This window comes from Oncorhynchus nerka, linkage group LG11 (assembly GCF_034236695.1).
Source record: "Oncorhynchus nerka isolate Pitt River linkage group LG11, Oner_Uvic_2.0, whole genome shotgun sequence".
Lineage (NCBI taxonomy): Eukaryota > Metazoa > Chordata > Actinopteri > Salmoniformes > Salmonidae > Oncorhynchus > Oncorhynchus nerka.
The window spans coordinates 54,633,590-54,661,091 of NC_088406.1; the positions used below are offsets into that span (position 1 = coordinate 54,633,590).

The following is a 27,502-nucleotide window of genomic DNA, read 5'->3' on the forward strand; positions in this document are numbered from 1 at the left end:
CTGCAGGGAACCGTATGTATTTTAGGCAGTAAGTAAAACTGCCTGGGCCTTGGAGAATCTGGCATAAAAAGACAGACCATCTGTTTATCTGTAATGTTCTTATCCTCATACAGTTTATCTCCTGGATCCATCTTTGTGTTTTCTGGTTGTGTTGAGTAGGACAATGGAACATAGTGTTTAACATGATCCCATTGTCTCCTGGCTTCAAGAAGATTGTCATTTTATCCATTACAACAATCTGAGCCCCTTATCTGCTGGTTTAATCACAATATTTCTAGAGCTTGATTTTTTAAACATTTGTAAGGTTAAGCTGATAAAAAGGTCTGGTTCTGAATTATGAAAAGGTAACCACATTCCTATATATATGAGTCTGTATAGTTTCTGACACTGACTCCAACTGAGGTTCCCAATGTGAGGGGTTTGGAAATAGTATATGAGGAAAATCTGTGTCATATTCAAAATTATCTGATAACTTCTATATTTTATTATAGACGTGTAGATCCCCTCCGGAGCTTCTCCCAGTCCACCTGTTTAGGAGTTGGTATGAAAGTCAGTCCTCTTTCTAGAACCTCACTCTCAGCTTGGTTGAGCCCAATGGGACATTGCTGGTCAAGACCTCAAATCGGTTGTGAAGTAGTATGGGCATATTGATGGAACAAGGTCACTAAACTGGTGGTTAGACAGGGTTGATCCAAGAGCCTCTGCTGTCATCTAGAGGGTGTTTCTCTGTAATGCTTGACACATGGAGACCCAATTGAGGCCCAGTGCAAGTGCTCAAAGTAAGGCCCAAACAATTGTTTGTAAGGCTGGGATCTATAAAGCAGTATGTTCTTCAATTGGATGCCAACTAATATTCATACAGGGACAATAGATGGTGCAGGAGGAAGAATGGTGGTCCTGATTTTCACAATTCCTCTTTTTCTTGAGACCTTCAGATTGGGATTGTTGTTGTTCTCCAATATGTTTTTCTTCAGTGTTGCACACTGGGTTCTCCAAGGGAAATACTCCCCCTATTCTCCTCTTGACAGTTGGAGCTCCATGCTTTTGCTGGGAATTGTCCACTGTTGGTATCTAGTTTTAGCTGAGTCCCCAGTTAGAATCCATGTGGTTCATTTAAACGTTTCCAAAAAGAATAAAAGTCCATTTCTCAAAATGCACTCCTCGACATTTCACCACAATGGGCTTTTTCAGACAATGGACAAAAAGTAGCCAATCAAAGCCAAAGGAGAGCGATGAGCAGCAGCAGCAGCATCAGTGTCTGGAATACTGGGTTACTGAAGATGCTGCATTGCTGTAAGTTCTGAGTGGGGTCCATCTATTGGGAGATGCCTAACTAGTCTGTATATTCTACTGATTCATATGAATACCAGTCCATACATTGGCTGTAGAAGTTGATTTAAAAAAAGCATGTAACTGTAGCTATGTGGTCTTTACTTGAGTGTGTTTCAGCAGGGTGAGGTCAGAGAGATCCTTCCAAGTCAGTATTTTTCTGAACTCATAAAATCCTTTACACAATCTGATGGGATGGATGTTCAACCCCATTAAAATGACCATGAGGTCTATATAGAACCTTTAAGTTAAGACCTCACATCTGTTCATGGCAAAGCAGTTCAATGAATGATACAAGTTGATTCTTATAGATTATAACTAAATCATCTTGAGGAGTCACCTGTGACAGTATTCATAAAGAGTATGAGAGCTGATCTTGGATCAGTTTAGCCTTTTAGATCATAATGAATCAGATTACATGGAGAGGAGGGACCTGATCCTAGATCATAATGAATCAGATAACATGGAGAGGAGGACCTGATCCTAGATAATAGTTAATCAAATTACATGGAGAGGGGGGACCTGATCCTAGATCATAATTAACCAGATTACATGGAGAGGAGGACCTGATCCTAGATTATAATGAACCAGATTACATGGAGAGGAGGACCTGATCCTAGATAATAGTTAATCAAATTACATGGAGTGGGGGAACCTGATCCTAGATCATAATTAACCAGATTACATGGAGAGGAAGACCTGATTTTAGATCATAATGAATCAGATTACATGGAGAGGAGGACCTGATCCTAGATCATAATGAATCAGATTACATGGAGAGGAGGGACCTGATCCTAGATAATAGTTAATCAAATTACATGGAGAGGGGGGACATGATCCTAGATCATAATGATTCAGAATCAGATTACATGGACAGGGGGACCTGACCAGAGATTCTTCCCTGGAGTCACCAGGACCAGGAAACCAAACCCTTACTGTTGTAAAGTCTAGTTACAGCAGGTGTTTACTGCCATCTAGTGGAAGATACCAATAAAACACTTTTTAATCAGGGTGGGGAGGAGGCTGAGTGAAACGGAAAGTAAAGTTGTTATTTTGTACGGATCCATGGTGAGATGACAGAGCAGAAAACACTATATTGAGAAAAGTACAAATAAAGTATTTGTGAACAATAAAGGACAGAGTTAGAGAATAAATACCTGGAATGACATATTATTACTAGTTAGTAGATCTCACAGGGTTCTGTTGTCAGTATTTTACCGTACACCAGTGACGCCAGGGGGGACGTGATTTCCCGAGAAATGCTGTTGAAACTGTAGCGCACATTTCTCGGCAACATTAGAAGTGGGAAAAATGTCTTGTTTTGAAGGACAGACGGGCAGACTCTGGTAAGTCTTGGCTACATATAACTATTATAAAGTTAGGTCATAGTCAGACATTCAATAGACAGAGTAGGCTTGAGATATGATTCTCTATCATGCTGACCAACCTGGGCCCGGTTTCCACGATGGAATGTAGACTTAACGTTGGGAACGCATGATAAGTGGGAAACGATAATAACAAAATACAAAAAGTTGAGTAAACGCTATTTTACAAATTAAAAGGTGCGTACGCGCGTTTTACCCTCCACCACATCCCAGTTGATGCGGTGTGCAGCGTAGAGTGCATAGTCATTTAGTCTCTATGGGCCAGATGGTCAGTTGGTGAGGGCAGCATGGGGAAAGAACGGTTCAGATGGGGGTCTATAACATCCGATCACATACTCCTCAAGATTCGTGATTTATAAGTTATATAAATATATATTTTTTTATCTTTATTTTACTAGGCAAGTCAGTTAAGAACAAATTTTTATTTTCAATGACGGCCTAGGAACAGTGGGTTAACTGCCTGTTCAGGGGCAGAACGACAGATTTGTACCTTGTCAGCTCGGGGATTTGAACTTACAACCTTTCGGTTACTAGTCCAACGCTCTATCCACTAGGCCACCCTGGCGCCCCATACTTCTTAATATTTACATATATTGTCTTTATTTATACCAAGGTAGTTTGAGTTAGCAGCGATGAAGTTGCAACTGTCAGCTGCTGTAATCCTGTGACAGTATTCATAGGAGGTGAACTCAGATCAGTTTAGCTTTTTATATCATAATGATTCTGCTGTAAACCTGTGACAGTATTAAAAAGACGACCTACCCTGGCCAAAACTTGACGCTAGGCCAATTGTGCGCCAGCCTTATGTGACTCCCAATCATGCAGCCTGGATTCTAACCAGGCACTGCAGTAACACAAGAGGTGGGACTCTGCACCACTCGGGAGCGGCTGAGCTGAAACAGAAAGTAAAGTTGTTATTTTGAACAGGATCCATGGTGAGACAACAGAGCAGAAAACACTACATGGAGATGACTGACAAATAAGTAAGTATTTCTGAACAATAATCTATTCTAAAGAACAGAGTATGTGAATGAATACCTGGAATGAGATATTGCTATTTAGTAGAACTGCTACTTGAGCTGAGTTGCTGACAGACAGCAGTTTTCAAAGTGTAAACTAATCAGTAGTCCTACATGTTATCAGTGAAACGTCTGGTAAAGATGGCGGAGGAGCTTTTGAATTATATGGTTTTATGTTTATCTCAGGGTTTCTCATTTGACACGAAAATAAAATTTCATTCAATCGTTCATTTGTTTATTCATATTATTTCATTTGCATTTTTCTGTGTACCCCTAATATCACTTTCCACTCTGTTAGTCAGATTACATGGAGAGGGGGGACCTTATCCTATATCTTAATGAATCAAGATTACATGGAGAGGAGGGACCTGATCCTAGATCCTAATGAATCAGATTACATGGAGAGGGGGACCTTATCCTAGATCTTAATAAATCAGATTACATGGAGAGGAGGGACATCCTAGATCCTAATGAATCAGATTACATGGAGAGGGGGACCTGATCCTTGATCAACTCTGAGACACTTCCTTTATGAATAAGGGCCCAGGAGTCACCAGGGACAGCTGTAAATTGCTCTGGATAAGAGCGTCTGCTCAATGACTAAAATGTAAATGTAAAATTAGTCACCAGCACAGGCATTGACAGGACGGTCACAGCCACACGTTCACTGGTTAGGTAGAACACAAGATAAATGTTAGATAGGAGCAACAGTAATGATACACTGGTTAGGTAGGACACAAGATAACTGTTATGACAGGAACAACAGTAATGATACACTGGTTAGGTAGGACACAAGATAACTGTTAAGACAGGAACAACAGTAATGACACACTGGTTAGGTAGGACACAAGATAACTGTTAGAAAGGAACAACAGTAATGATACATGGCTAAATAGGACACAAGATAACTGTTAAAACAGGAACAACAGTAATGCTACATGACCTCAATGTGAAGTGACATTAATCCATAAATACAGAGCACAAGTACAACCCTTTTAATATAAACCTTTTAAGGTAGTAAAAACATAAACATTCACTTAATATTTCAATAAAGAAGTCTTGAATTACCAATAAATCACCTGCAAGCAACAGCTAGCGTGATATTACAGTGCACTGATTGACGGTGCTAGCTAGCTAAACTAGCAGACACGATTAACTTGCAGAAATATGCTTAAATACAACATAAATATATACATAGTCACATTCGCTATTGACTTTGCGATATATGAACCAGTTTTCCAAATACACTATAGTGTTATACAGTTTTAAACAGTTTTTATGTCCAGCAGAAGGAGACGTGCTCTCAGAATATATCAGATTGTACAGCAGGCAGACTAACTTTCAAAATAGGGGAGAAGCACTCAAAACACACTACTTGTTCATTCAAGGAAAATAATACAAAAATGGTAAGTCTGAAGACCTCTCGTATTAACAACCTTACTACAATGGCAGCAAATATTTTTTTATGAATTCGACAACACATAATGAAAGAAAACGTTATTCATATCACCCCTCTTTCTGAGGTGAATGGTTTCACCCACTACTCTGCCGGAACTGCGGTGTTCTCTGATATCCACGTTGCGCGCATCGGGAGTGAGGTTGATGGAAACTCTACATTTTAAATATGTCACACATGCACCTTTGATATCCCGTTCACAAGTATCCCTGTAGCCATAAATAAACAGAATATTACATTTAAATTCATATGGGTTAAATTGAATAGTAACTGGAACCTGGACACTGACTGTAGGCCTATAAACTAATATAATATGAACTGCAGAATTATGCATTTGTTGCATTTAAATGAAACAACAAATGTTAATTTAGTCTGGGGAACAGGGGTGGATAAATATTATTTATTTCAGTATCTCTTGAGATTATGTGAATGAGAGTGTAATGTGTTCTCTTTGACAATATGATGCAAGCAGACAGTATTTTCAACCTTATCAGAAACGTGTTTCATCTTTTTCTCAGCTTTTCATTTCCTTAAAACCGTTCAAATTTATGACATTTGGACATTTTGCACAGGACCAATCTTTCCACTGTTATGGAGTTTTTGTGTTTTCTCCCGGTAACTAAAACTCAATGGTCAACTTTATCAGTGTTAACTAGTAGATTACTAATGCATTCATTCTATCGATGTAAAACATTATTCTGGAGAGCACTACTTTATTTAGTATTCTGGGGCAACAAGTTTTGACAGAAGAGAAGCTGCATGTATCAAACTATAATTGACAAACAAATGGCCTACCAAATGTGGAAAATTATAAGCAGAAATGTATCTAAATTAGTGGTAAAAGTAGCCAGCAGGCTATACGGTCCAGTACAGAGTATCAGTTAAATAAATTATTACAATGGATCAAACTGCACAGGTAGCCTACTTTAAGAAGTTACTTTTTTTGACAATCAGATGAGAACATCCTCACACAACACGATATGTGAAACAGCCTGAGCAGACGGCAGAATCAACAGTAAATGGGATAAGATGTGTAGGTGCATCAATTTAAAAACATAATATTTGACTATTACGAATAATAACGGGGTATTGGTGTGCATGTAAATGTGGCCACTGTTGTTGTAAAGTCTAGTTACAGCAATTGTTTAATCCCATCTAGTGGAAGATACCAAGAATACAGACAGACACAAATGTTAAGTTCAATAGCCTTGTTCAAACATTGTACAAGGTCCAACACACGGAGTCCGGGGAACAGCCCAGCTAGTCGATAACCGATAACCTATCAACTAGACTCCGTAACAAGCAGTTTTCAAAGTGGAAACTAATCAGTAGCCCTGCATGTTATAAGGTAGGCTATTTAGATTGTCATTATGGAAACACCTATTTTACAACCCTTTTTCCATAAAACATATTAACGCTCTAGAACTGATGCCATCAATAGATAAGATGTCACGAACCGGCTCAAAGTTCGTAACAGAAGGGAGACAACGTGGAGACAAGGAATAACAAAATATATTTATTAATAAAGTAACCTAAATACAATTAACAATGGTTTGTGTAATCAGTAGTGTAAATGAGTGTTTCCAAGCATAAATGTGATAATGCGGGGGTGTTGAAACGTGCCAAAGCAAACAAACAAAAGGCCACAAAAATACCACAACAAAATCTATAAAGGTGTCTGCATGGGGAAGTGGTGTATTTATCCTGGGACACACCCGGGCACAATGAATGGGGAAGAGGTGCATGCTGAGGACCCTCCCGGCACCGCCCACTGCAAAACAAGAGCAAAGAGAAAGAATACGGTAGACAGTGGGAGGGTCGTCATAAAGGTGACAAATCACAAGAAATCTACTTTAGGTTCTCTAGAGCGCGTTAGATAATTCACTTGAAGGTGGTTTAAACTGCGTATTAATGTCGACTTTGCTGATGGAAAACCATATCATGCGGAGGTTTTTACTCATGCTCAGTTATTGTGTCTTTTTTTTAGGCATGCTCAGTTCTGGTGTCTTGTTTTTACGCATGCTCAGTTATTGGGTCTCTGGAGTGGAAATTCTGGAACTCCATCATGTGCTTCTGTTATGAGAAAAACTCCACAATGAAACTGACTTTAAATGTGGAGAATGAAACATCTGTTGGCCATCAAGTAGCCTATTCATCTTCATGCCCATCTCGGCTACTGTAGGCTACCATTATACTATAAATATGTTGAAATGACTGGAGTCGTTGTAAATCGTTTTGTGCCACTTGTGTAGCCTACCTGGAGCTGGTAAACTGATTTAATAAATATCCTGTAACTTCAGTTTATTGTTGTTGTAGCCTTGTGTTATTATGCAACTATTAATGTCCATGTTTAGTTAATTCAATTGGAAGTTATCAAGTGTGATCATGGTAACACATCTATCTCAATGGCTGATCAGCATGTTAGAATGCATTAGATTGAAGGTAACATTCAGTCAGATTAGGCTACTGGTAATAAAACCCTGGCTGTTGTTGACAAGCATCGACTTGTTCAGTTCATTACCACAGTGTTAATATTAGATTCATAGACCTGTTCAGTTCATAACCATAGTATTAGATTCATAGACCTGTTCAGTTCATTACCATAGTATTAATATTAGATTCATAGACCTGTTCAGTTCATTACCATAGTATTAATATTCGATTCATTCATTGAAATTACGACCCCATCCTCAGTAGCCTATTGCAGCAGGCTACTGGGCAACAGAAGCACTTCATACCTCTAAATCGCCTTGCTATTCATGTTAAATAAATTAATCTGTCAATTTGAACTAAGCAAACTGCTAAATCATCTTGCCCACTTGTATGCTCTAGTCGGCTGGCCCTCGCTACATATTCTTCGCCAGACCCACTGGCTCCAGTTCATCTACAAGTCCTGATAGGTAAAGCTCCGCCTTATCTCAGTTCACTGGTCACGATGGCAGCACCCACCCGTAGCACGCGCTCCAGCAAGTGTATCTCACTGATCATCCCGAAAGCCAACACCTTATTTGGCCGCCTTTCCTTCCAGTTCTCTGCTGCCTGTGACTGGAACGAATTGCAAAAATCGCTGAAGTTGGAGACCTTTATCTCCCTCACCAACTTCAAACATCTGATATCTGAGCAGCTAACCGATCACTGCAGCTGTACATAGTCCATCTGTAAATAGCCCACCCAATTTCCCTACCTCATCCCCATACTGTTTTTATTTATTTACTTTTCTGCTCATTTGCACACCAGTATCTCTACCTGCACATGACCATCTGATCATTTATCACTCCAGTGATAATCTGCAAAAGTGTAATTATTCGCCTACCTCCTCATGCCTTTTGCACACAATGTATATAGACTATTTTTTAATTTTTTTATACTGTGTTATTGACTTGTTTATTGTTTATTGTTTACTCCATGTGTAACTCTGTGTTGTTGTCTGTTCACACTGCTATACTTTATCTTGGCCAGGTCGCAGTTGTAAATGAGAACTGGTTCTCAACTAGCCTACCTGGTTAAATAAAGGTGAAATAAAAAAATAAAAAAAGGTTATCTGAATTGTATTATTATTTTTTATTTCAACTTTATTTAACTAGGCAAGTCAGTTAATAACAAATGATTTATTACAATGACGGCCCGTCAGGGGCAGAACGACAGATTTTTACCATGTCAGCTCTGGGATTCAATTGGGCTAGAAAAAGTCATTGAATTAAATCACCCGACTGTATGGATGTGTCTGTTAGTAAATGTTTAATATCTAAAAGATAATGAACAAAAGAGAACAATTGACGTTCAATAATTATTTGTCACGGTGTTAACCACACCCAACATGCTGGATGTCTGTTTAGGGGTCAGTGCTCTTTGGGGAGAGAGAGGAGGAGGGCCCTGCCTCTAAAATGAGTCTCTCTGGGGGACATGACACCAAAACTAAGAGGTGAGCTGACAATGTTATTTAAGAATGTATATTCTAAAACATTTTTAAATCAGATGGGTACATGGGTACATTATGGGTACATTCTATATAAGTATTCTAGATTTTGCTTTGTTTTGTTATTGATCTATTTTTCATCAAATCAAGTCTGGCATTTTTAAGTGGAAATTACCCACTTTTTAAGCCTGGAAGTCATTTAATAATTTCTATAAGCAATCAAATATAATTTACCAACATTTCTGAAAGTGGACACAGCGTTTTGGAATGTAACTCTTGTTATGTTTCCCCATCTGAGCTCAGAGTAGATGAGATGTAATATTTGTCTCTGTTGTGTTGAAGACCAACCAAGCAGAAGAGACCAGCCTCCCCTGTACCCAGCTGTGTGTCCATGAAGAGTGACTGGTCTATGATGCATTCTATATTATGTAGAGAGAGAGACTTTTCTACTAAACAAAGGTAAGAAGAACTCATGGGTCATGGTCAGTGAGTTAAACAACACTGTCTCTAGTCATTTCTCCTCTCACATTCTCACATTTATTGTTGTTGTTTTCATAATCCATAGGCCAAATCCTTTTTTTAAATTTCATAGTCCTAAAACAAAATTGAACAAACACAACGTTCCCTTCCTGTGTGTGTGTTTGTGTGTCTGTGAGTGAATGAGTGTGTGTAAACTCCCTGGATGAGGAGATGTAATCTCTAACCTGATTGCCTAGTCACTTTTACCCCTACCTACAAGTACATATTACCTCAACTACCTGGTACCCCTGCACATTGACTCAGTACTGGTACTCCTTATAGTTTAATTATTAAAACTACCTGGTACCCCTGCACATTGACTCAGTACTGGTAGTCCTTATAGCCTCATTATTATCTCAACTACCTGGTACCCCTGCACATTGACTCAGTACTGGTACTCCTTATAGTTTAATTATTAAAACTACCTGGTACCCCTGCACATTGACTCAGTACTGGTAGTCCTTATAGCCTCATTATTATCTCAACTACCTGGTACCCCTGCACATTGACTCAACACTGACTCAGTACTCATTATTGTTATTTTATCGTGTTACTATTTTCTTTTTTTTCTTTAGCTATTTTTTCTTACTTTTTAACTGCATTGTTGGGAAAGGGCTCATAAGTAAGCATTTTACAGTGAAGTGTACACCTGTTGTATTCGGCACATGTGAGAAATACAATTGGGTTGAAATAGCAGGTTCGGGACAGGGTATCACGTCTGTTGAACAGGTCAGAGTTCATATCCTCAGTCATCCCAGTAGAAACTGGATCCGCAGCACTACAAGGTATCACGTCTGGTGGATCATGTATCAATGCTGACAGGATAGAAAAAAAGGAGCGCTGCTCTCAGATCAATTTTCTCCATTCAAATATTTCCTTAACATTGTATTTATTTCACAATACTGATGACGGATCAGCATTTAGAGAAATATTATCCCCTATGGCTGCAAATATCGAGGTGGCCCTTTCTAATGCTTACCCAATAAAAATGCACTAAATCCCAGATTTGGCACCTCATGTAACATGGGAGTTGGGAAGCAAGTTCAGGGAGTGAATACATTTAATGAATGAATCCAAACAAAACACGAACACAGATATGAAACTGAAACAGAAATAATGACACCTGGGGAAGGAACCAAAGGGCAGGTAATCAAGGTGCACATAACAAGAGCAGCCTGGTGACCTAGAGGCCGGAGAGGGAGCACAGGTGACACATCATTGCGTTAGGCTACACATCATAAAATATATTGAGACAAATTACAGACCGTAGTCTACAAGTAGCAAAATAGAAATCAATTGAACATGAACCGTATTTCAATATGATTGAAATAGGCCTATAGCCCACTGTTTTATAATTTAATGCAGTCGTCTCTGATTTCATTTGAGCGTCATTTTATACATCGCTTGTTTCTATCAAATGCAAGGACATTGCAACCTTGTATTTGTAGTCAACTTTGTTCTGAATTTATCTGCAGTCACAAAGAGATGGATAAACCATGTGATTCTATGTTTAGCTGAGATGCCGCTCGATGCTTCTGTGTATAAAGTCACGCGGAAGGGAAAAATAGAATCTAACGATGCTGTCACGCGGGACTAGGTGGATGAGGAAGGAATCTGGCGCAGAGAGTTCCACTGGGAAAAGGTGCACTTTAATGCGGTACAAAAAATAACAAGCCCAAAACACGCGGACAATAATAATGTGGACCGCCCAAAACACACGGTGCCGGTGCCAGGTCCAGAAACGCGCACACACGTAACACAGATACAATCCCGCACAAAACAAAGGCGGCTACACGTATTTAAATAAGGAAGCTCATTAAGCACATACAACAGGACACAGGTGAAACTAATAAGACAAAACAATCATACAACGAAAAAGGGATCGGTGGCGGCTAGTAGGCCGGTGACAACGACCGCCTAGCACCGCCCGAACATGCAGGGGAGCCAACTTCGGGCAGAAGTCGTGACAGATGCACTCAGCTATTCTAGTGGTCTGAGGCAGGAGGTAGATGACGAGCGTTTTCAAGTGCAACGTTAATTACAATGGTTTTTGGAAACAGCTCGAAGATTTAATGATGCTCCTACAAAGGTTTTAATGATGAACGTAGCTTTAAGATGCTTTTGGGAAACCAGGCCCTGGATAAACACATCTGCTGAATTCAAAAGTAAATGTTTTACATACAGATCTCATATTACTGTATTTAATCATTTAAAAAAATATATATTATTTTGATGTCACAAATGTATCCTCGCACATTTGACACAAAACCTAGCAGTACTACTGATTTCTCTGAGAGTGAGGCAGATATATATTATTACTGTGTAAAACCTAGCAGTACTACTGATTTATCTGAGAGTGAGGCAGATATATATTATTACTGTGTAAAACTGAGCAGTACTACTGATTTCTCTGAGAGTGAGGCAGATATATATTATTACTGTGTAAAACCTAGCAGTACTACTGATTTCTCTGAGAGTGAGGCAGATATATAGCATTTTGCAAAATAACATGATTATTTGTCTCTCTGAACTGAAACTGTCAAGTGAAAGATTTTAAACAAATACAAGTCTGTCATTGAACAACCCCATGCCATGAATAGATAGTGAGAAAACACCAATCTCTTTCAAAATGTCTTTAAGAAACAAAAGCTGATTGTGTTTTGTAATGAAACTGTTCATATGTTTCCCCATCTGAGCTCAGAGTAGATGAGAGATGTAATGTTTGTCTCTGTTATGTTGAAGACCAATCAAGCAGGAGAGACCAACCTCCCCTGTAACCAGCTGTGTGTCCATGAAGAGTGACAAGTCTATGAACTGTCCTATAATGTTTAGAGGGGGAGACCTTTCTACTGAACAAAGGTAAGAAGAACTCATGGGTCATGGTCAGTGAGTTAAACAACACTGTCTCTAGTAATTTCTCTATAATTTTCCCATTTATTTTTGTTGTTTTCATAATCCATATTCTAATCATTTTGTCCATTTTCATAGTCCTAAAACAAAATTGAACAAAGAGAACATTCCCTGTGTGTGTGTGTGTGTGTGTGTGTGTGTGTGTGTGTACTCCCTGGATGAGGAGACGTGTTTTGTCCACAGAAACCAACACAAGGGATCAGAGTCAGAGATTCTCATTGGTCAGTCTTCCCAAAGTCATCAAACAGACCTGGCCTCCATATTCAGTGTATGTGGTCCTGTTATGTACATTTGTATTTGTTTACCTCAAGTCAAGTTGATATGTCAATCATTCATTAATGTGTTAATGAGAAAGCATTTTGTCTCTTCCTTAACTTTTTTACTTTATTTTTTTCAGTTGCTCGAAGAGAATATTATGACATTTGTGAAGAACGAGCTGAAGATGTTCAAGAGGATTCTTAGTCCAGAACTCCCAGAAGGCTTTGAGAGTCAGAAGCAGGAAAAGGAAGTGGTGGACACTGAAGATGAGAAGCAGGAGAGCAGTGCTAGAGAGGGGGCTCTGAAGATCACACTGCACATCCTGAGGAAAATGAACCAGAAGGAGCTTGCTGACACATTGGAGAAAGGTAAGAGCTGTCTGACTCATGTTGAATGCTGTTTTATAACATTTAAAAGCTGTAGCTAAAGTACAGCTAAAGTAGCTGTGTAACTCAATGATATTATTTATACATTTAACCTTTATTTAACTAGGCAAGTCAATTAACTGACTATCCTAACGATCCTCGACTTCGACAATGTCATTTACAAAATAGCTTCCAACACTTTACTCAGCAAATTGGATGTAGTCTATCACAGTGCCATCTGTTTTGTCACCAAAGCCCCAAATACTACCCACCACTGCGACCTGTATGCTCTCGTTGGCTGGTCCTCGCTACATATTCCTCGCCAAACCCACTGGCTCCAGTGTCTGCTAGGTAAATCCCCGACCTTATCTCAGCTCACTGGTCACCATAGCAACAGCCACCCGTAGCACGCACTCCAGCAGGCATATTTCACTGGTCATCCCCAAAGCCAACACCTCCTTTGGCCGCCTTTCCTTACAGGTCTCTGCTACCAATGACTGGAATGAATTACAAAAAGCATTGAGTCTGGAGACTTATATCTCCCTCACTAACTTTAAGCATCAGCTGTCAGAGCAGCTTACCGATCACTGCACCTGTACACTGCCCATCTGTAAATAGCCCACCCAACTACCTCATCCCCATACTGTTATTTTTGCTCTTTTGCACCCCCAGTATCTCTGCTCGCACATCATCATCTGCACATCGATCACTCCAGTGTTAATGCTAAATTGTAATTATTTTGCCACAATGCCCTATTTATTGCCTTACCTCCCTAATCTTACTACATTTGCACACACTGTATATAGATTTTTATATTGTGTTATTGACTGTACGTTTGTTTATTCCATGTGTAACTCTGTGTTGTTGTTTTTGTCACACTGCTTTGCTTTATCTTGGCCAAGTCGCAGTTGTAAATGAGAACTTGTTCTCAACTGGCCTACCTGCTAAATAAAGGTGAAATAAAAAATAAATACAATTAAGAACAAATTCTTATTTACATTAAATGACTTGCTGAGGTTGTTACCTTTACCGTGTCAGCTCGGGGATTCAATCTAGCAACCTTTTGGTTACTGGCCCAACGCTCTAACCACAAGGCTAGGTGGCCTGCCACCCACCACTATTGACCTCATCAGATGTGTTGTGGTGATTAGAGTTAATAATAACATCAACAATAATAATAGAATCAGTCACACCAGTCTGTAATGCAATATGAAAACATTTACACATTTATACAGTCAGTTAAGAATAAAGGGAATCAATTATTATAATGTACAACTTTATAACAGTCCTACAATAATGTAGGCATTAAAATAGACTTTATATTAATATCCTCTGTGTTATTTCTAGATTCAGATGAGCTTGATGTGATTTGCCAACGTGAACTCAAATCTAATCTGAAGAAGAAGTTTCAATGTGTATTTGAGGGGATCGCTGAACAAGGAAACCCAACACTTCTCAATAAGATCTACACAGAGCTCTACATCACAGAGGGTGGAACAGGAGAGGTCAATAATGAACATGAGCTGAGACAGATTGAGACAACAACCAGGAAACAAGCAAGACCAGAGGCTCCAATCAAATGTAAAGACATCTTCAAACCCTTAACTGGACAAGACAAACGTATCAGAACTGTGCTGACAAAGGGAGTTGCTGGCATTGGAAAAACAGTCTCTGTGCAGAATTTCATTTTGGAATGGGTTGACGGAAAAGCAAATCAGGATGTCCAATTTATATTTTCATTCCCTTTCAGGGAGCTGAATTTGATGAAAGGTGAACAAGTCACTTTGATTGAACTTCTCAATCACTTCTCAATGGAAACCAAACAATCAAGAATTTCCAACTTCGACAAGTACAAAGTTTTGTTCATCTTTGATGGTCTGGATGAGTGCCGACTGCCCCTAGACTTCCAGAAGAACAAGATCTGTTGTGACGTCACAAAGTCAACCTCAATGGATGTTCTGCTGACAAATCTCATCAAGGGAAATCTGCTTCCCTCTGCTCTCCTCTGGATAACTACCCGACCTGCAGCAGCCAATAAGATCCCCTCAGTGTGTGTTGACCAGGTGACAGAGGTACGAGGGTTCAATGACCCACAGAAGGAGGAGTACTTCAGGAAGCGAGTCAGTGATGAGTCCCTGTCCAGCAGAATCATCTCACACATAAAGACATCAAGGAGCCTTCACATCATGTGCCACATTCCAGTCTTCTGTTGGATTTCTGCAATAGTCCTTGAACCCATGCTGAAACATAAGAGAGAAGAGATGCCCAAGACTCTGACTGAGATGTACACACACCTTGTGGTGTTTCATACCAAACAGAGGAATGAAAAGTATCTTGGGAATGAAGAGACAGCTCCACATTGGAATCAAGATAGCATTCTGTCACTGGGAAAACTGGCTTTTCAACAGCTTGTGAATGGCAATCTGATTTTCTATGAAGAAGACCTGAAAGAGGCTGGAATTGATGTCAATGAAGCCTCAGTGTACTCAGGATTGTGCACACAGCTCTTTAAAGAGGAATGTGGACTGTACCAGGACAAGGTGTACTGCTTTGTGCATCTGAGCATTCAGGAGTTTCTGGCTGCTGTATATGTGTTCCTCACATTTATCAACAACAATGAGAATCTAATGGACAAACTACAAACAAAAGATGAGCCTGAAGTTTTTTTCTACAAGAGTGCTGTGGATAAAGCCTTACAAAGTGAGACGGGAAACCTGGACCTTTTCCTCCGCTTCCTTCTGGGCCTCTCACTGGAGTCCAATCAGAAGCACTTACAAGGTCTACTGACAAAGACAAGAAGCAACTCACAGACCCATGAAGAAACAGTCAAGTACATCAAGGAGAAGATCGGGGAGAATCCCTCTCCAGAGAGGTGCATCAATCTGTTCCACTGTCTGAATGAACTGAATGACCATTCTCTAGTGGAGGAGATCCAAGGCTACCTGAGATCAGGAATTCTCTCAAAACCCAGTCTGTCACCTGCACAGTGGTCAGCTCTGGTCTTTGTGTTGCTGACTTCAGAAAAGGCGCTGGATGTGTTTGACCTGAATAAATACTCCAGATCAGAAGAAGGTCTTCGGAGGCTACTGCCAGTGGTCAAAGCCTCCAGGGCTGTTCTGTGAGTAAATAAAATTACATTTAAGAACTATTCATCAGGAAGAAATATTAAGTTTAGGGAAAAATATCGATTGTATATAATATTTTCTTGATAAACATACTGAATCAATGCATTAATTTTCAAATTAGTAATACAATTTGACCATACAATTCTAGGAGGTGGATGATTAATGTATATGTTGTTTGAGAGAATAAACCAAATGCATCTGCCATTGTCCTTCTACGCTACTCGTTAAATCAACAGCGTGTTTGTGAAGTCATGATGATCTCTTTGTCAGGCTGTCAGGCTGTGGAATCACAGAGGAAGGCTGTGCTTCTCTGGTCTCAGCTCTGAAGTCAAACCCCTCACACCTTAGAGAGCTGGACCTGAGTAACAATGACCTGAAGGATTCAGGAGTGAAGCTGCTCTCTGCTGGACTGGGGAATCCCCACTGTAAACTGGAGACTCTGAGGTCAGAATTCCTGTTGTTGGTCAACAAGTTCACCAGAACTGTTCACCATAACTGTTCACCAGATCCACATGTGTTTACCAAACACACAACGTCCACACCATATGTGTTTGGACAGTGAAGCTTACAGTTTTAAATTTGGTGCTATGCTCCAGCATTGTGTATTTCAGATATAATGTTTCATATTAGGTGACAGTCCAGAATGTCACCTTTTATTTGAGGATAATGGTGAGAGATTAGTTGACAACTCACGGTTGACAACTCCATTGTGTCCTCCTCCCAGAGCGCTAAGAACCTTGGCGTGATCCTGGACAACACCCTGTCGTTCTCAACTAACATCAAGGCGGTGGCCCGTTCTTGTAGGTTCATGCTCTACAACATCCGCAGAGTACGACCCTGCCTCACACAGGAAGCGGCGCAGGTCCTAATCCAGGCACTTGTCATCTCCCGTCTGGATTACTGCAACTCGCTGTTGGCTGGGCTCCCTGCCTGTGCCATTAAACCCCTACAACTCATCCAGAACGCCGCAGCCCGTCTGGTGTTCAACCTTCCCAAGTTCTCTCACGTCACCCCGCTCCTCCGCTCTCTCCACTGGCTTCCAGTTGAAGCTCGCATCCGCTACAAGACCATGGTGCTTGCCTACGGAGCTGTGAGGGGAACGGCACCTCAGTACCTCCAGGCTCTGATCAGGCCCTACACCCAAACAAGGGCACTGCGTTCATCCACCTCTGGCCTGCTCGCCTCCCTACCACTGAGGAAGTACAGTTCCCGCGCAGCCCAGTCAAAACTGTTCGCTGCTCTGGCCCCCCAATGGTGGAACAAACTCCCTCACGACGCCAGGACAGCGGAGTCAATCACCACCTTCCGGAGACACCTGAAACCCCACCTCTTTCAGGAATACCTAGGATAGGATAAAGTAATCCTTCTCACCCCCTTAAAAGATTTAGATGCACTATTGTAAAGTGGCTGTTCCACTGGATGTCTTAAGGTGAACGCACCAATTTGTAAGTCGCTCTGGATAAGAGCGTCTGCTAAATGACTTAAATGTAATGTAAAATTAGTATGTCTTGTTGTATCCTCTGTTTTTGGTAATGGTGAGAGATTAGCATGTTTTGTTGTAGCCTCTGTTATTGGTAATGGTGAGTGGTTAGCATGTTTTTATTGTAGCCTCTGTTATTGGTGATGGTGAGAGGTTAGCATGGTTTGTTGTAGCCTCTGTTATTGGTGATGGTGAGAGGTTAGCATGTTTTGTTGTAGCCTCTGTTATTTGTGATGGTGAGATGTTAGCATGTTGTGTTGTAGCCTCTGTTATTGGTAATGGTGAGAGGTTAGCATGTTTTGTTGTAGCCTCTGTTATTGGTGATGGTGAGAGGTTAGCATGTTTTGTTGTAGCCTCTGTTATTGGTAATGGTGAGAGGTTAGCATGTTTTGGTGTAGCCTCTGTTATTGGTAATGGTGAGAGGTTAGCATGTTTTGTTGTAGCCTCTGTTATTGGCTAATGGACACTGGACACACACAAACACGCGCTGGACACACACACACACACACTGGATACAAACACACACTGGACAAACACACATGCTGGACACACACACACTGAGCAGACACACACACGCTGGACACACACATACTGCACACACACACTGGACACACACATACTGCACACACACACTGGAAACACACACACACTGGAAACACACACGCACTGGAACCACACACATACTGGAACCACACACACTCTGGAACCACAAACACACTGGAACCACACACACACTGGACACACACACAAACACTCTGGACACACACACACACTCTGGACACACACACACATGCTGGACACACACAAACTGGACACACACAAACTGCACCCACACACTGGAAACACACACGCACTGGAACCACACACTAATTGGAACCAAAAACACACTGGACACACACACAAACCCACTGGACAGACACACTGGACACACACACTCTGGACACACCTGCTGGACACACACACACACACACACTGGACATACACACAGTGGACACACACACACTCTCGATGGTCACCCTTCGCTTTTGGTTCTTAGGAAACTATGCAGTAATTTGTTTTTTTATATGTTATTTCTTACATTTGTACATTGGAAATCTTAGGTTTTATGACATACAGTCAGGAGGAACTATTGGATATAAGAGCAACGTCAACTTACCAACATTACGACCAGGAATATGATTTTCCCGAAGTGATCATTTGTTCGAACCTCCACCCTGGACATTGGATCTAATCCCAGAGGCCCACCCAAAAACACGTTGCCACAGGAGACGCAGACTGAGGGGCTTACTGGTCAGACTTAGAAGGCAAGCACATCACCCACCGCTTCTGAACATATTACTCACCAATGTCCAGTCCAAGAGATTATAACATTACCTGTTTCACAGAAACATAGCTCACTCTGGGTCGGTAGAACTAACAGTTAACGAGTCGGTACAGCTAACAGGTTTCTTCATGCGTCACACCGACAGAAACAAACATCTCTCTGGTAAGAAGAAGGGCGGTGGTGTATGCTTCATGATTAACAACTCATGGTGTAATCAGTTCAACGTACAGTCCTTTTGTAACCCGACCTAGAAATCCTTACAATCAAATGCCAACCACATTAACTCCCAAGGTAATTCTCTTTGATTAGTTACAGCCTAATGAGATACCTCGACAACCCTCAAGGAACTTCACTGGACTCTATGTAAACTGGTGACCATATATGCTGAGGCAGAATTTATTGTAGGTTGGGATTTTAACAAAGCTATTTTGAGAACAAGCCTACCTAAATTCTACCAGCACATTGACTGCAGTTCCCGCTCGAGCAAAACACTGGATCACTGCTCTAACTTCCAGGCCCTCCCCTGCCCACCTTTCGGCAAATCTGACCACGACTCCATCTTGCTCCTACCATCCAAAAGGCAGAAACCCAAATAGGATGTACCCGTGACTAGAACCTTTCAATGCTGGTCTGACCAATCAGAATCCATGCTTCAAGATTGTTTTGATCACACGGAAATGTTCCAGGAAGCCTCAGACAATAACATTGATTTATTCACTGACTCGGTGAGTGAGTTTATTAGGAGGTGCATTGTAAATATTGTATCCACTGTGACTATTAAAACCTACTCCAACCAGAAACCGTGGATTGATGGCGGCATTCACTCAAAACTGAAAGCGCGAACCACCACATTCAACCATGGTCGGGAAATATGGCCAAATATAAACAGTGTAGTTATTCGGCATAGGGACAAAGTGGAGTTGCAAGACATATGTGGCCTACATATGAGGTCTACAGGCCACGTCACGGACACTGACGTCTTGCTCCCAGACAAGCTAAACACTTTCTTTTCCCGCTTTGAAGATAATACAGTGACACCGATGCAGTCAGCTTCCAAGGACTGCAGGGTACCCCTCTCCTTCTCCGTGGCCGAAGCGACCAAAACATTTAAACATGTTCCTTCACGTAAACATCACGGACAAACTGAAATTGTTCACCCACACAGACAGCATGGTGACGAAGGCGCAACAGAGCACACACGCTGGACACACACTGGACAAACACACACACACTGGACACACAAACACACACTGGACACACACACACTCACACACACTGGACACACACACACTTACACACACTGAACACACACACACACACACAATGGACACACACACTGGACACACGCACACTGGACAAACACACAAAACACACACACAATGGACACACACACACACACATTAGACACACACACACTGGACACACACACACTGGACACACACACACTGGACGCACACACACTGGACGCACACACACTAGACACACACACTGGACGCACACACACTGGACGCACACACACTAGACACACACACACTGGACACACACACTGGAACCACAAACACACTGGAACCACAAACACACTGGAACCACAAACACACTGGAACCACAAACACACTGGAACCACAAACACACTGGAACCACACAAACACACTGGAACCACACACACACACTGGAACCACACACACACACTGGAACCACAAACACACTGGAACCACAAACACACTGGAACCACAAACACACTGGGATTAATTTACTGGTATTTAGAAATGTCTACTCAGTCATCATCCACCATTCAATTACTATTGGTTACTGTTGGGCAACACATAACCCAAAACACAACCAAATCAAGCATGATGTAGTCATTGGGTGCAACGAATATGGGACCAAATACTCAACTTTTGACTACTTTAATGATCTGGTCGAAATACTTAGGCCTTCTTCAAATAGGGGGACTAGATACATAAATTGCTTCTTTTTTTTCTAAATGGTGAAACAGATATCCTCAAATAAAAGGTGACATTATATACTGTCACCTCATATGAAACATTTGATCTGAAATCCAAAATCCTGGGTTATAGAGACACATTTAAAATGTTAGCTTCACTGTCAAAATAGATATGGTGTGGACTGTATACTCAATACAATCTAAATCTGACACCTCACTGTCTGTCTTTTGACTGAAACTGCTTTTTAAACTGGTCTGGTCAGTCTACTCAAATATTTGTACTATACATGTTTCTATCTGCAGGCAATACTTTGATAATTTGTCATTTATAATAATGATACATTCATTTATGAATAGATATGGCAGGTTTCAGGACACTGATATATCTGAAAATGTAGAAAAAAATATACTGCCACTATATTCACCACCAAAGAATATCAGTGTGATTTTAATATGATTTTACTCTTTGCAGGCTGTCACGCTGTCAAGTGACAGAGGAAGGATGTGCTTCTCTGGCATCAGCTCTGAGGTCAAACCCCTCACACCTGAGAGAGCTGGACCTGAGCTACAATCACCCAGGAGACTCAGGAGTCAGACTGCTCTCTGCTGGACTGGAGAATCCACACTGCAGACTGGAGAATCTTAAGTATGTAGAGGGTTTATGTCAATGTTCATATCAGACATGTTTGACTTATCAGGCTAGTTAAGACAAACATTCTTACCGACACTTGGGCAAAGTTATATGCGTGTGTGTGTGAGAGAGAGAGAGAATTCAGGTGTATCCGTCAATGACTGTATGATCTTCTGCTTACCACTACAGTGTGGAACATGGCGGAGAGTACACAATGAAACCTGGACTTAGAAAATGTGAGTGTTGACTGCTGTGAAGAATATGACTAAGAATAAGTCTTATTTCAAGTTAAGTCAAACACCATCATCATTACTTACTTGGTCAAATTAAATATCAGCTGTAGTTCTACAGAAGCAGAAATCAGGGACACCAAAGTTTAGATGTGTGTGTCTGTGTGTGGCTTGTTTTTGTTGCATAGGAAATATGTGTGTGTGTGTGTGTGTGTGTGTGTGTGTGTGTGTGTGTGTGTGTGTGTGTGTGTGTGTGTGTGTCTGTAATTAATGGGAATAAGTGTGTTTTATATTACCATACAGTATAACATGATCTTCTTGAAACCTAGAAACATCTACATTAAATGAATTAGTGAAAAGTGAGTTAACATTCTTATGTGAATGATGATGATTTCTAATATTGTGTCTGGTTTCATCCATCAGATGTCTGTGATCTCACACTGGACCGAAACACAGTAAACAGACTCCTCTCTCTGTCTGAGGAGAACAGAAAGGTGACACGTAGGAGAGAGAAGCAGCCGTACCCTGATCACCCAGAGAGATTTGAGGGCTGTGAACAGGTGCTGTGTAGAGAGGGTCTGACTGGGTGCTGTTACTGGGAGGTAGAGTGGTGTGGGAGTTGGGCTGGTATAGGAGTGACATATAAAGGAATCAGCAGGAGAGGACAGGTTAAGGACTGTTGTCTTGGATGGAATGACAAGTCCTGGAGTCTGTTCTGCTATGACAACAGTTACACTGCTTGGCACAATAATAATCCCACTACCATAGACGTCCCCTCCTCCAGCTCCCACAGAGTAGGAGTGTATCTGGACTGGCCAGCAGACACTTTGTCCTTCTATAGAGTCTCCTCTGACACACTGACCCACCTGTACACATTCACCTCCACATTCACTGAGCCCCTCTATCCAGGGTTTCATCTTTGGTATGAAGACTCCTCAGTGTCCCTGTGTCAAACACAACATGATGTTTCACTCTAATCATGGTCATGTTCAGTCAGACACACTGAAGCAACAATGTAGAATATCTCTCTAGTGTGTAAACCTCTCTATCCAGGGTGTTTGGTATGAATATCTCTCTAGTGTGTAAACCACTCTATCCAGGGTGTTTGGTATGAATATCTCTCTAGTGTGTAAACCCCTCTATCCAGGGTGTTTGGTATGAATATCTCTCTAGTGTGTAAACCCCTCTATCCAGGGTGTTTGGTATGAATATCTCTCTAGTGTGTAAACCTCTCTATCCAGGGTGTTTGGTATGATTATCTCTCTAGTGTGTTAATTACCTGGCTGGTCCAGTCAGCCCCTGCCCAACTCAAATGCGCCGCAGGTGGAATGTGTTGGCGGTACACATTCTCTGCATCTCTCATCTTCTCTGACATACACTCTCTGCCTGTGTACTCTGCAGTTAGTTATGAGGAGTCCTGGGTCGTCGCGGAGAACGATTCCCGTAGGGGTCCGTTCGTGATTACGTCTGCTGGGTTGGTTTTGACCAGGGCGCAGAGAGTCAGGATCAGCCAAAGGAACTCCATCCTACAGAAACGCATAATCAGAGATCGTTGGATTAAGAGCCCGGCTTGCTTTTGATGCTTCAAAAGCGGTGCTTGCAAGTTCTCGGAGCGTCGAGATTGGCAACCCAACGTGGGCAGTAGAGCCCAAGTAGTTAATGAAGTTGGGAGACATGTTTAACAGGAACAGTTGTTTAAAACCTGTTACGGCGAGGAGCTCCCCTCAGGGAACTCCACCACCCCCCCCCCCGTTCAGCTGAAAAGGTGGCGCAGGGAATTCAAAAATATTATTTCAAAATATTTAACTTTCACACATTAACAAGTCCAATACCTCAAATGAAAGATAAACATCTTGTTCATCTACCCATCATGTCAGATTTTTTTAAATGTTTTACAGCGAAAACACAACATATATTTATGTTAGACCACCACCAAACCAAAGAAAAAACGCAGCCATTTTTTCCAGCCAAAGATAAAATCACAAAAGCAGGATTAGAAATAAAATGAATCACTAACCTCTTGAAAATCTTCATCAGATGACAGTCATATGACATGTTACACAGTAAATTTATGTTTTGTTCGATAATATGCATTTTTATATCCACAAATCTCGGTTTACATTGATGCCATGTTCAGAATTTCCTCCAAAATATCCGGAGGAATTATAGAAAGCTACGCCAGATAACAGAAATACTCATCATAAACTTTGACTAAAGATACATGTTCTACATATAATTAAAGATACACTGGTTCTTAATGCAACCGCTGTGTCAGATTTTTTTTAAACGTTATGGAAAAAGCCTAACATTGCAATAATCTGAGACGGCGCTCAGACGTAACCGCCATGTTGGAGTCAACAGAAATACAAAATTACAACATAAATATTCCCTTACCTTTGATGATCTTTCATCAGAATGTAGTGCAAGGAGTCCTAGTTCCACAATAAATAGTTGTTTTGTTCCATAATGTAAAATACTAGTGTCCAAGTAGCTGCATTTGCTATCACTTTCAGCTCACGTGCCTAAAAACTGACTGCTGGTCCAAGATAACTCGCACGAAAACGCATACCAAAGTAAGCTGAACGAAGCCGGTGATAGTAGGCTTGTGGATGTTCATTTAGAGCTTGTCTGATATTGTTAGCCAACGAGCTATCGTGTTTGCGAGTCGCAGAACCAATGAATTCTATTTTCAAAACCGTGGCAAGTTTAGTATAGTCGTTTGGCACGTGTTGCTCTTGTAGACGGATGAACCTTGTCACGTGTCTGTTGGATGTTCGCTTCAAAAGGTAGAGCCTGTCTGCATTCATAGCATTTGGGTAGCCATCCAAGGCTTCCTCCATGTCTGCTAAGAAAGTCTCAGTGTCGTTTGGCTTTCCCGGAACGGGGTCAAAGAGGCAGACATTTTTGACGATTTTGTCAATGTGATCCCCTCCAAGGAGCATCTGCACGCTCCCGTGGGGAATTGTGGGCCGAAAGGCAAAGAGGAAAAGTCAAACTGTGGTTGTGTTGACGAGGAGGCCCCAATTCACTGTGGGCCGAATGGCCAAGAGAAAGAGGCTGAAATCTCGGTCTCTGTGAGCTAGGTTACTTGGTTTGGTTGTCCCGCGATAGCACGTCACTGTACTGGAGTTCCTCCAGATGATACCTAAGGGTGGTGTTCTGATGCATCGCAGAGTCCACCTGAGAGTTGAGGGTGTTTATTTTAGACACGTACGTGTCGCCCTTGCTCCGCTCAGCCTCATACTTATCTGTCATGGTTTGCAGTGAGAGGTCTCGAGTGTGGAGTGAGAGATCCAGTGAAGCGATGTCCTCCTTTTGTTTAGAGGTCACATTTTCCAACTTGCTCACCTGGTCTTTCTCATCCTTCATAAATCAGCGACTTCAATGAGTTCTGCTGTTTGTCCTCCAACTTGGTCATTGTGTTCATTAACTTATCGTCTTTGGTCTGCAGCTTTTGGAATAGAACATTATTGCTTTGAGTGGTTTCATTCACAACCGCTTGCAGGGCATCAAGTTGCTCGCACCGGTTTCTAGCTAGCTTGTTAGATTCATCTAGTTTTGCGTGGACTTCATCGTATTTAGTTTTGGCTAAAACGAGTTGTTCCTTTAGAATACAGACTTGGTCAAGAGTTTGTTCGCGTTCTTTGTTATGAGTGTTTGACAGATCTTCCAATTTATCTGTCCTCACACACAGTTCCTCAGCTAGCAGTAGCTTATCCTTTTCGGCTTTCAATGTCAGCTCCCTGTTTCTCTCCACTTGTGCCTTGAACTCCCCCGCTTCCTGCTCGTGCCTCTGCTGGGCACAGAGGTATTGGTGCACTGTCCAGCTCTGCTGGTGGGCATAGTTGAGAGCTGAACTGGAGAGAACCTTCACCAGGCCTCCGCCTGGTGGTCTATTTTGAAGAGCATCTATCGCAATGTCTGCATTTTTCTTGCTTATGGCATCGAAATCTAACATTTCCAGCCCCTCAGCATAGTTAGGATTTGCATCGTTGCGGAGGTCAGCGATCAATCTTTCCGTGGGTGAAGGTCTACTGATTAGAGGGGAAATGGGTGGAAACCCATTTGATGGATTGCTCATTGTTACGATTATCAGTTATTTCAATTTACGTAATGTTTGGGTTTTTGAGTTGGAGGCTGCAAACACGACTTCTTATGGCTAGGGGTGCCGCTTATGGCTAGGGGTTCCCGCGCTGAAAAGGCAGAGCGGGAAATTCTAAAATATTTTTCTGAAATATTTAACTTTCACACATTAGCAAGTACAATACAGCAAATGAAAGATAAACATCTTGTTAATCTACCCATCGTGTCAGATTTTTTAAATGTTTTACAGCAAAAGCACAACATATATTTATGTTAGGTCACCACCAAATCCAAAAAAACACACAGCCATTTTTCCCAGCCAAGGATAGAGTCACAAATGCAGAATTAGAGATAAAATTAATCACTAACCTTTGATAATCTTCATCAGATGACACTCATATGACATCATGCTACACAATACATTTATGTTTTGTTTGATAGTATGCATCTTTATATCCACAAATCTCAGTTTACATTGGCGCCATGTTCAGAAATGCCTCCAAAATATCCAAAGTAATTACAGAGAGCCACGTCATATAACAGAAATACTCATCATAAACTCTGACGAAAAATACATGTTTTACATATTCCTATATTAGATTCCTCACCACGGGGGTGCTAATATGGCGACATTGTATTAGTTAATGTGACGACTGTTGTTCATTGAATGATTAAAGTTTCTAATTCCGTGATTAAACCTTGTTATGGCTGCAATCCCGTTAACGGGATAATTGTCATCCACAACCGCTGAATAGCATAGCACTACATTCAATAAATATTACTACAAATATTTATATTCATGAAATCACAAGTGCAATATAGGAATACACAGCTGAGCCTTTTGTTAATCCACCTGTCGTGTCAGATTTTGAAATTATGCTTTACAGCGAAAGCAATCCAAGCGTTTGTAAGTTTATCGATCGCTCGACAAAACATTAAGTACACTTAGCATCAAGTAGCTCGGTCACGAAAATCAGAAAACCAATCAAATGAATCGTTTACCTTTGATGATCTTTGGATGTTTTCACTCACGAGACTCCCAGTTACACAACAAATGTTCCTTTTGTTCCATAAAGACTATTTTTATATCCAAAATACCTCAGTTTGTCTGGCGCGTCATGTTCAGAGATCCACAGGAAAGAGCGGTCACGACAACGCAGACCAATTCCAAATAGTTTCCATAATATCCACAGAAACATGTCAAACGTTTTTTATAATCAATCCTCAGGTTGTTTTTGAAATATATAATTGATAATATATCAACCGCAAATGTCTTTCACAGTAGGAGAGGGAAAAACGATAGCTGTCCAAACTCTGTTGCTCGAGCAAAACTCACGTGACCACTTGACGCGATGTTATCTCTCTGGCCAATTTTTCAAAATAAAAGCCTGAAACTATGTCTGAAGACTGTTGACACCTTGAGGAAGCGATAGGGAAAGGAATCTGGTTGATATCCCTTAAATGGAGCAATGGGAGGCTATGGAACATGGAGTTTTCAAAATAGAAGACACTTCCTGTTTTGATTTT

The 27,502-nt window shown here is 41.1% G+C and overlaps 1 protein-coding gene and 1 long non-coding RNA gene across 2 annotated transcripts; both read left to right on the forward strand.

The window, feature by feature from the left end:
- The first annotated feature begins 2,356 nt into the window (after nucleotides 1-2,356).
- LOC135573925 (uncharacterized) lies at nucleotides 2,357-3,961 on the forward strand. Its single transcript, XR_010465008.1, has 2 exons — nucleotides 2,357-2,675; nucleotides 3,642-3,961. It is a non-coding gene; the product is annotated as an uncharacterized LOC135573925 (long non-coding RNA).
- Nucleotides 3,962-12,949: 8,988 nt separating this feature from the next.
- LOC115119935 (NLR family CARD domain-containing protein 3-like) lies at nucleotides 12,950-23,162 on the forward strand. The gene is made up of 6 exons (XM_065024087.1): nucleotides 12,950-13,160; nucleotides 14,505-16,275; nucleotides 16,553-16,726; nucleotides 21,504-21,677; nucleotides 21,852-21,898; nucleotides 22,316-23,162. Exons 1-6 carry the CDS (start codon nucleotides 12,950-12,952, stop codon nucleotides 22,867-22,869), a joined length of 2,931 nt encoding a protein of 976 aa, XP_064880159.1. The 3' UTR covers nucleotides 22,870-23,162.
- Nucleotides 23,163-27,502: the final 4,340 nt, after the last annotated feature.